Raw genomic sequence first — 10811 nt, forward strand, 5'->3', positions numbered from 1 at the left:
AGATGTTTGTGAGCTGCCATGTGGGTGCTGGGGATTGAACTCAGATCCCCTAGAAGAGAACGCAGTGCTCTTAACTGATGCGCCCTCCAGCCCTGCCCTCTCTTCTCAGCAGTCCATTAGTATGAGGTAAGAACATAAGTGAGGAAAAAATGACCTAAGGCCCCTCCTCACTCATACCTCAGAAGTGAATGTCCAGCGATCAGATCACCAGGCAGTCCCATGTGAACTGACAAGCATCCTGAGCCCACAGGAATGGAGATTTCCCAGGATGCTTTGTCTTTGTTGGAGTGGGTGGAAGGGACTTATCTATGCTCTGGGTATCTCCAGCTCAACAGCTCAACATTCCCACTACAGACTACGACAGGGAAGTTCCAGCATACTTTTATCAGAACTCGGCAACTGTTCATTCGGCATGGCGGCTCACACCTCTGATCCCATTGTCTGGGGGGCAGAGGCAGGCAGATCTCAAGGAGTTTGAAGCCAGACTGGTCTACATAGCAAATTCCAGGACCGCCAGAACTATGTACAGAAGCGCTGTTTCAAAAAAACAAAAACAAAACAACCCACCAGAGTCCTTTCTTCCTCCCAGCCCTCCTGCCGAGTGCCAACGCATCTTACCTGAGACAGAAGTATGCTGGGCATCTTTGTATTTGTCCTTGGCCACAGCCCAGTCCACAGCCACAGTCCGCCCTGTCAAACAAGTGGAGTCAGAGACTCTTTCCCTTTTAATATCCCTAATTCCCACCCATTTAAGACAATAACATATTGATAGAAACAAAGAAATGCCAATTCTGAGACTATTGGTTCTTTTGGCTGTGAGCTTAGCCTTTAACTGCTGAGCCATCTCTCAAGCCCAACTATTGGTTCTGAGAGATAAGAGAGGTAATATCTTGAGTTCCAGATCAGCCTGGACTACCTTGTAAGATACTGTTACAAAACAAAAACAAGACTAAAAACGTTCCGTAGTTCTCTTTAATTCTTAACCTTTTAACAACAGAAATTCCACATTTTTACACAGCCACCACACTTTAGATAATATGAGATAAAGTTGTAAATGTGGGACTGGAGAGATGGCTCAGCAGTTAAGAGCCCTGACTGCTCGCTCTTTCAGAGGTCCTGAGTCCAATTCCTAGCAACCACATGGTCGCTCACATCTAAAATGGGATCTGATGCCCTTTTCTGGCATGCAGGTATACATGCAGATAGAGCACTAATATATATATATATATATATATATATATATATATATACACACAAATAAATATCTTTTTTTAAAAAGATGAATATTGGGTTGGAGAGATGGCTCAGTGGTTAAGAGCATTGACTGCTCTTACAGAGGTTCTGAGTTCAAATCCCAGCAACCACATGGTGGCTCACAACCATCTGTAATGGGATCTGATGCCCTCTTCTGGTGTGTCTGAAGACAGCGACAATATATATGTATATATGTGTGTATATACACACACACACACACACACACACACACACGTGTATATATATACATATATACACTTTTTTTTAAAAAGGTGAATATTTTAAAAATATTTCAAAAAGCAAGAAGCAAAACAGTATTCTGGAGCAAAGGAAATCCTGCTCAAAAGTTAGGAAAGAACTAAGCTGACCCTTCCATCAGCCCAGTACCTGATACTACCAAGAGCAGATTAATAGCCCAGGAGCACTGATGAATAGTGGCCCAACCAAAAGAGAAGAACACAGGCATCAACTGCATTTATTAGCAGCTTTGTCCAGGATAGCCATTAGGAACTCCAAAAGACCCACCAAGTGAAAAAAGGGCTCCTGGCATGAGATCTTTCAAATTCAGCCTAAGATTAAATACTAGAAATTTTCACCAAAAATTATAGTTTGGTGGTGCATACTTGTAATCCCAGGACTTGGAGGTGGCAGAAAGATCAGATGTTCAAGGCCATTCTTGGCTATTTAGGGAACTCCAGGTTACCCTAGCGATGAGAGCCTAAGCCACAGAAACATCTTTCTAACATAACAAAAAATGTGAACACTGTGCTAATTCTAATTCAGTCAAGCACCAGAAATAACAAAGTCATGGTGTAAGTGTAGAAGACCTACCTTTTATCTCTTTCATATTTGCGCCTTTGAGAGCTTTTCCTGCTTCAAGGAGGTTTTTGAATTGAATAAAAGCAAAACCACGCATCTTTCCATCTGTGAATAAATGTACAAAAAGGTTAGAGGCAGCAGTGGGTAGCACAGAACAAGAAGACTACAGCAACTCAGGCTGACAAGCCACAGCCTGCCAATCAGCCAAGAGACGCCTGCCCTAAAGCAACAGTTAATAACCCCTGTAACTCCAGCTTTAGGGAAGCAATGCGGCAACACCAGAGGCAACTGACACAAGTTTAAGTCTGAGCTCCCTAACAATCTCTGCAAGGGAGTAGCGCCAGCACTTGGGCTTCCCTACTTGTCAAGCACTATGCCGGGCAACTTGCAAATATCACATTGTCTAGGGCCACAATGAACATAGCAAACAACTTATTTCCAGTTCAGTAATATGGAAAAAGTCACATTAAATTATCTTCATCAAGCAGAGCTTTGGTGGCACATGCCTTCTATCCCAGCACTTGGGAGGAAGAGGCAGTCAGATCTCTAAGTTTGAGGCCAGCCTGGTCTACAGAGTGAGTTCCAGAACAGTCAATGATACTGTCTTGAAAATAAACAAACAAACACAACAACAACAAAAACAAATAAAACCCAATTATCTTCATTCAATGGAGATGTGGAAGTACCTGGTTTCCTTGGGATATTCACTTCCAGAACAGTTCCATAGTGAGTAAATACTGATTTCAAGTCATCTTCTGAACACTAAAGCCAAAAGGAAAAAGGGAAAAGGGAAAACGAGAGCCATTACCACAGCAAAGACATGTGGAACATTAACTACTGAGTTCATTTTCTACAGAGTCTGGATCATTTCATTCCTATCTGTTAAACTTTCACGATTAGAACAGCAAATAACCGTGAACAGATGACAGCTTACTTTGTATCTAAGAAGCCAAAAAGAAAAAGAAAAAAAAAAGCTAGGCATGGTGTTCCACACCTGCCATCGCAGCACTCAACAGGTAGTCAAGAGGATCCAGTTAAAAGGCTAGCCTCAGCTACAAAGTTTGAACTGTACATGAACTACAGAGAGACCCTGTCTCACTCAAAAAGGGAAGGAGAGAGAGGCTAAACACACAGAACCTTTTCTCAGTAGTGGCTTCTTCCAAAGGGAAGCATCAGTCTTCGCACTTTATGAATTTACTAAGTCCTTTTAAATTATAGTTACTCATTTAATTTCGGGTTGGGGGGAACACCACATACTCATGTGCCTTGAAATCAGAGGACAGCTTGCAATGGTCGGTATTCTTCCACCATGTGGGACCCAGGGATCAAACTCAAGACAACAAGAATCTTTACCCACTGAGCCCTTAATAAACAGGTCCATTTTCCCAATTCAATAGGCTAAGGTTTATTTCCCAAAAGAATGCTGCCCATTCTTGATGGATCTCTGCCAACGAGCCTGACTTGGCTCCAGCATCCTTTAGAACACACACTTAGCCCCATCACTCACCTTAAAGCTGAGGTTCCGGATAATTAATCTGGCTTTCTTATCTGCCACTTTGGCTTTTTTGTGCTTTGGCTCCTTTTTTGGGGACTCTGAATTTTCTAAAAAGTGAGAGACATGGGATAAGTCTGCAACCCATTTCTAGGACAGACATAAGTGAAGAAGGTTCCAATACAGAGAGCATTTGCCATGAGATCAAGTGTGCAATATTCCGGAACCAGATTGCACAGACAGAGAGGCAAGCGAATGACTATCAAAGCACACCAGAGGAGTTCTGGCAACAAAAACTAAACTAGGGAACTCAGGTTTTGGACACTCCCCCAGCTCTCTGATCTTCTGGGTTTTCAGTGTCTTCCTAACCCTTGCAGCATGACTAGAAACTCACCATTTTTCCTTGTTTCCTTGGACTTGTTCTTCAGTTTTTTCTTGGCAATGGTCACATTGATCTTGCAACCTTCGAAGGTAGTGATCTCCTTAAGGGCCCTCTGAACATCTTCCAGCATGGAGAAGGTCACATAGCCAAAGCCCCGGCATGCTTTACTCCCTAGAACAAGGCACAAAGGAAGGGACCTGGAGTGAGAGGACAGAGGCCCCAAGTCGTCAAAGACTAAGCCAGCGTGTGTTCCACCCGGCCGCTCTGTGAGCTACCCCTGAGATGAGTCTCCAAAGGAAAAGAACATGGCTGGGATCCGAAGCTCCTTCTCCACTTTGAGGACTGTTAATCTTCTTCCTGCTTCCAATTTGATGTCCTCTTCTTACCCCAGCCCTGATAATCTTAAGAATATGGAGTACCCATGATATACATTAGGCCTTCACAAAAGAATTCAACATACAACAAGGAAAGATCACCAGAAAGGGTAGGAAAAATACATATGGTAGATCTAGAAACCCAGATGATAACAACACAGTCTTCTCTTAGAGGACATTAGCAATAAGTAAGGCCCTGAAAAAAGAACCTCAGAAAATAAATAAATAAACCCCGGTTTAGAAGCCTCTAGGTATTGTTCTCATTATACCATCAACACCTTGACATTTTAAGTACCAAATTACATATTTCCAAAAAAGGTATAAATCCCTGGCCTCCTTTTAGCTGCAGAACACACCAAGCTAGGTAAAACAAGTATGACCATCCCTTCGTTCCAAAGAATAATTTGAGATAGAGAAGAATAAATGAGTGTCAAAATAGTGTCAAAACTAAGCCTAACGTTGGACAGATGGTTCAGTGGTACTGACTCCTGTTTCACAGGACTGGGGTTCTATTCCCAGCACCAACATGTTGGCCTACAACTATCTGTAACTCCAGTCCCAGAGGACCTCTTCTGGTCTCCAAGATCAGCAAGGCACCAGACCACCAGACACACACGGTGCACAGGCAAAACACTCATGCCCATAAAATTAAGAAATTAATTGTTTTAAGACTTATTTATTTCATGTATGTGAGTACACTGTCACTGTCTTCAGACATACCACAAGAGGGTATCAAATCCCATTACAGATGGTTGGGAACCACCATGTGGTTGCTGGGAATTGAACTTGGGATCTCTGGAAGAGCAGTCAGTGTTCTTAACTGCTGAGCCCAAGAAGTTAATTTTTTAAAGAACTAAGTTAATTTCTCCTTGCCAGCCTCATGGCCTTTTATGAGACTCCGCAAAGAATAACAGAACCTAAAAGATAAATAATTATTCACCATGGCCCTTTGTTTGGGGAGGGGAATTAATAATAAAACTATAATTTCTTACACACACACACACACACACACACACACACACACACACACACACACACCCCAATGGCGATGTCTGCCCATGACCTGCAGAAGAAACAACTCTTAGGCTCTGCTTCCCTTTCAAATACACTTAAATCTCCCCAGAGGACATGTGCTATAATACAGAATGGTCGTTTGTATAAACTGGTTGCATGGCTGACACACAGCACCAGAGAACAAACGGTGACATGAAGATTGGTTTCTTTTCTCTTAGAACTTTCACAAAAACCTATCACTCATCTTTCAGAAAATAAAAAAATCAAGACCTCTTCTTGATAAGTACGATAAAAACAAAGCTGTTCCACTGTGAGTTTCGTGCCCAAATAAAGGCATACAATAACTGTCTCCACAAAGAACTGCCACACACATTCAGAACCCTCACAATCATAAGAAGTGCCATGCCAATCCCATTCCGGACCAGGCCACTTTACCTCCATCCCCACCTCTCCTCTACCACAGTACACTCGCTTGGGATATCTTTTTTTTTTTTTTTTTTTTTTTTTTGGTTCTTTTTTTCGGAGCTGGGGACCGAACCCAGGGCCTTGCACTTCCTAGGTAAGCGCTCTACCACTGAGCTAAATCCCCAGCCCCTCTAGTACACTCGTTTCTAGTACACCTCACTTGACTGGAGAGGAAGCTCATAATTTTTCTTAAAAGGGGTATAAGAGATTGTAAGGATTTAGACCAAGAACATCAGGTTTAAGGTAAGGGTACACAAAACTTACATTCCACAGAGATGGGCTTGGCACTGGTCTTAAGGCTTTGGCAACTTCTCCAATTCAACATTGTACGCCACAGTAAATGAGGGTGGTCTTTGGCACCATTTGTAAAGCAGTATTAATGTCCATTACACCTCCAGCAGCAATGCCTTCCTTGGCTATGGTGGTGGGTTATGGGTGAAGCAGAATCTTAAATGGACTTGAACTCTGCCTCTCAGAAACACAATGGCACCAGGAAAAAAGGACATTAATGTTTCTTTCTGGCTTTGTTTTTTGAGACAGGGTCTTATATAACCCAAGTTGGCCTCAAGTTCCTAATCCTCCTGCCTCCACCTACCCTGCTGGGATTATAGTCAGATACCACCACTCCTGACACATCAGTGTTGTAACATTTATTTACTTACGTGTGCGCAAAGGGATGGGAACAACCTGGGGGTGTTTTTTTCTGTGCATCAGGTGGGATGGCTCCTGGGATCTCTTTTCTCCCTGTTCTTGTGAGAGTTGGGTGTATTCTATTCGTCTGTCAAATCTTTCTCTGATGTGTCATTTTATCTGTCTCTCAGACATTACTTTCAAACACAGGCACGTTCCTCTACAAACTAACCATTGCTGTGTGGGATTAAAGGTGTGTGCTAAAAGTGAGCCACACAACTAGAAGTAGGATTTTCTAATAAACAACACAATCTGGGGATTCACGGGTATGATGGAACATCCTGCCACACCTTCATTCACCACCACACCTTCATTCACCACCACACCTTCATTCGCCATTAGGCATCTTTAAAGCTTATATTCCTTTATTTTAAAAATGGGATTAAGGCTCTTTGTCCTATAAGACTGTTGAGAACATTAAATAAATTAGCCTATGTTAAACTAAACACCGTTCCGGACTCTCAATAAGCCCTACTGGTGCTTTATTAAATGTTACTTTGGGTTATTTGTTTGAGGTAGGGTCTCGCTGTGTAATCCAAGCTGTCCTAAACTTGCCATTATATAGACCAGGCTGTCCTCGAATTCCCAGTAATCCTCCTGCCACAGCCTTCCCAAATGCTAAGATTACTACCATTACGCCCGGCTAATGGGCTTGCGTTTGAACTTCTGAGCACGCGTAATAAAGGGGAAAACGCAATAGAAACGTTAAGTGTTTTGCCTTTCATAAATCAATCTTATGGGCCAATCTACAGCTAAACTGAATCAGTTTAGAAAAGAATCTTAGTTCCCAGTCCCGTACTTTTGGAGAGAGCAAAGAACTAGCTGGGATGGCTCACATCATTAATCGGAAGGATTCAGGAGGAAGAAGCATAAGGGCTACCGGTAGCGAATTCGAGGCCAGTTTGGACTACAGAGTGAAAACCTTGCCTCAAAACAAACAGATCGTAAATATATAGCTCCCTGAAATTCGACCAGTTCCAGCTCCCAGGAGCACACGACCTCTTTCCTTACCTTTCTCTGTCACCACGAAGCACTGTTTCACCGGACCCACCTGACTGAACAGCTCTTCCAGCTGATCACTGCGAGCGGAGGGCGGGAGACGGCCCACGAATAGAGTCAGACCGGCCATGAGACCGAGAAACAAGCGTGTGAGACCACGCGCAACCAGCACCGGCGCGAGCGACCGCTGGGTTGAGCTCTGGCAGGAAACCCGTGCCGGGAAATTCAAGAAGTACTCGTTGCTCAAAAGAGTCCGGGAGGAAACGCAAACTGCAAGGAAAAGTTCCGGAAAGAAAAAGAAAAATGACGTCCTGGGGGCGGAGCTTCTTCAGCGACCGTCTTTGTGCAGTCCCAGCACCGCCCCCGCCACTGGGGAAAACTTGACATCAACACTTTACCCTCTCTTAAAATCTTTCATTTAGGAACTCGACCCCAAATTCACCAAAGCAGGCAGAAGTCATTTTCCCCCTAAGCCTGCCCTCATCTGACATAGAGTGGGTGTTCAATAAGTTTTTTCTGAAGAGTTGCCGCAGATCATGCGGGGGAAAAAAAAAACACCCAAAACGTCATAGACACAAGTATGTAACATACATATTTTGAACAATTCACATGTCCTCAGAAAACATGAGACAAAATGTCACCTGGTCTTAGAGACAAATTGTATCTACTAAAATCCCCCAAATAACAAATTCTACGTATGAAACCATATTTTCAATTCTTATTTATTGAGCTCCTACTATATTTTAGAGGTAAAATTAGTTGCCGAAAAAAAGACAGGGTTCCTGCCTTGATGTAAATAGAGTGTGGAGTGAGAGACAGGCATTTTTAAAATCTTACATCTCTGCAAGATCACATCAGAGCACACCCAAGCCAAACATACCACCCAGCTTATATGCACAGAACTAGATCGCACTGCTGCCTAGAGACAGAAGATCTTCATTCGTGTCTATTTATCAGATAGACTCAAGGCCATCCTCAGTGTCTGACACTCAGTGGGCTCACTGTCTGTCGTACACGGAAAACTGCTGTTCTTGCAAAGTGCCTAGCTGCAAAAAGTACTTGAGACGCTTTTAAAGTCTTTACTTTTGGGGTTGGGGATTTAGCTCAGTGGTAGAGTGCTTGCCTAACAAGCGCAAGGCCCTGGGTTCGGTCCCCAGCTCCGAAAAAAAGAAAAAAGAAAAAAAAGTCTTTACTTTTAAATTTCAACAGTTTGGTAGGTATCAAACACCTCATAGGGTGAAAGGTACAGTGAACATTTCAAGAGCCATCCATATTCAATATATTGAATATATGAATGGATGGATGGATGGGTGGGTAGATGGATGACTTGATTGTAAAGGCTGGAGGGGGTGCACTAAACATGAAATTTATAAAGTCATAACAGGCTTCAAATAAGTAATGTGTGCTTTTGGGGGAAAAAACTACCACAGTTATATTTTAAATAGATAAATCAGAAGAAAAAGCACTGAAATACAAAATAGATTGCCAAGGCTACCACAAAGTCCATCCTATCTTACATTAAAAAGTAAAGCGGGCAGAAATAGCATCTTTTAAACAAAATTGGTTGGAATTCCACATCCTCCTCCTTAAAAATCAAATCCTATCCTCAAATACTAACCTATATTGGGGACTAGTCATAGCTAAGGTAGATAAAGGGGAAAGAATTTAATATTCATTTGTAATCCTCCTCTCCCCTCAAAAACAAAACAAAACAAAAACAAAACAACAACAACAACAACAAACGTTCTAAATACCCTAAATCCAATTTTTCCTTAAAGGACAAAAACTAAACTGTTTCCCAATGTCCATTAGGGGGCAGCAAATACCCATAGTCAGGGTTCTGTGTCCCTCAGAATACACAGTAAAACCAAGCCTTTCCGTCTTTCCCTTTATTCAGACCTGGATCCCCCATCTGTTTCCTGCCTGGTCCCCTTCTATCCATGCATATCAGGACGGGCATATGGTTCTTCTGCCAAGAATATTTGCTCATCCATCTACTCAGGACACATGCAGTGTTCTTTATTAAACAGCAGTAGTCATGGAACCCTGCAAGGTGGCTTCCAAGGGAAATAAACTGCAGACCTATCCCTCATCCATCACTGTGCTGAAGCCTGGAAAGGAAGGAAGAGAAGCCTGGGATGTCCTTAGCCAGGCTTTCTCAGGCGCCATCCCTCACTCCACTCTCACTCTCCCCATAAGCCCAGCCTTCTATAAGGTGAGATAGTTCTTCTCCCCACTTCTCACAAATGTAAGAATTGCTTGTGCTATAATGACTTCTATTAGTGCTTGCCTTTCCTCTGCAAGTCCCAAATGATCACATATTCTTGGTCTGCATTTTTATTCTCATCACCTGATATATTTTGAGCATTCAACAAATATTTTTAAGAGAGTGGATGAATTCATGAATGAATGGAAGTTTATCTCTCAGACCACCCCCCCACCAGTATCAATATTGAAACTGTAGGATGTATGCATTAGGATCTATTTCTTCTGAGAAGCCTGCTTTGGGTAAGAGATAAGGCACAAGACAGAATGTGGGGCTAACTGACGTCGTGGCTTATTTGTGTGTAAAAGAGCTATTTCATGTATGAGTACACTGTAGCTGTCTTCAGACACACCAGAAGAGGGCATCAGATGCCATTATAGATGATTGTGAGCCATCATGGGGTTGCTGGGAATTGAACTCAGGACCTTGGGAAGAGCAGACAGTGTTCTCAACCGCTGAGCCATCTCTCCAGCCCTATTTTCATTTTTATTTGTAGGGCTATGTGTGTATAAGAGAGGTATCCATGAAGGACAAAAGAGATCATCAGATCACCTTGGTCTGAAGTTAGTGGTGATCGTGAGCAGTCCAGTGTGTGTGTCAGAAATTCAAGATCTCTGAAATTTAAAAAAAAAGAAAAAAGTTTTTAACTGCTGAAACACCTCTCTAGCCCTGGGAGTAATTCTTATGAGGGAAAATCAACAAAGTGTCGGATCTGGCGAGTACTGAGAAATGTTCCTTTGGCCTCCTTCCTCGTCAGCTGCATTCAGAGCTTTCAGACAGGAAAACGAGTGTCTGTGAGAGACAAGCAGAGACAGACTGAACTGGGGAAGCTCCAGATTTGGACTGCTGTGCTCAGGGGAGCGGAGTGCTTGAAGCCAATCAGATTCAGTGAGGAGACTGTGCAAGACAGAGCAGCTGAAGAGGATGAGCATGAGGAAGGGATGACAGAGGATCGAGGTGCAAGCAGAAGCAGAGGAGAAGCCGCTGGAAGAGGAAATGGGGTAAGAAGGAGAACAATTTCCCAGAGCAGCAAGCATTCCTTGCATGATACAGTGC

The 10811-nt window shown here is 42.9% G+C and overlaps 1 protein-coding gene across 3 annotated transcripts in view; it reads right to left on the reverse strand.

The window, feature by feature from the left end:
* Rbm28 (RNA binding motif protein 28) overlaps positions 1-7704 on the reverse strand; it is a 38735-nt gene extending 31031 nt beyond the window's left edge. For 2 of the 3 annotated variants that reach the window (NM_001107850.2, NM_001415878.1), the window contains exons 1-6: positions 7502-7683; positions 3960-4118; positions 3581-3675; positions 2760-2835; positions 2086-2178; positions 619-690 (exon numbers count right to left, since the gene is read on the reverse strand). In NM_001107850.2, coding sequence (NP_001101320.1) covers positions 619-690; positions 2086-2178; positions 2760-2835; positions 3581-3675; positions 3960-4118; positions 7502-7619 — 613 coding nt within the window. In that variant the 5' untranslated portion in view covers positions 7620-7683. Of the gene's footprint in view, positions 1-618; positions 691-2085; positions 2179-2759; positions 2836-3580; positions 3676-3959; positions 4119-7501 lie in introns of all 3 variants that reach the window. The other variant, XM_087657188.1, reaches the window with a different exon arrangement.
* Between the last annotated feature and the right edge of the window lie 3107 nt (positions 7705-10811).

The sequence above is a fragment of the Rattus norvegicus genome, chromosome 4, assembly GCF_021556685.1.
Source record: "Rattus norvegicus strain SHRSP/BbbUtx chromosome 4, alternate assembly SHRSP_T2T, whole genome shotgun sequence".
Lineage (NCBI taxonomy): Eukaryota > Metazoa > Chordata > Mammalia > Rodentia > Muridae > Rattus > Rattus norvegicus.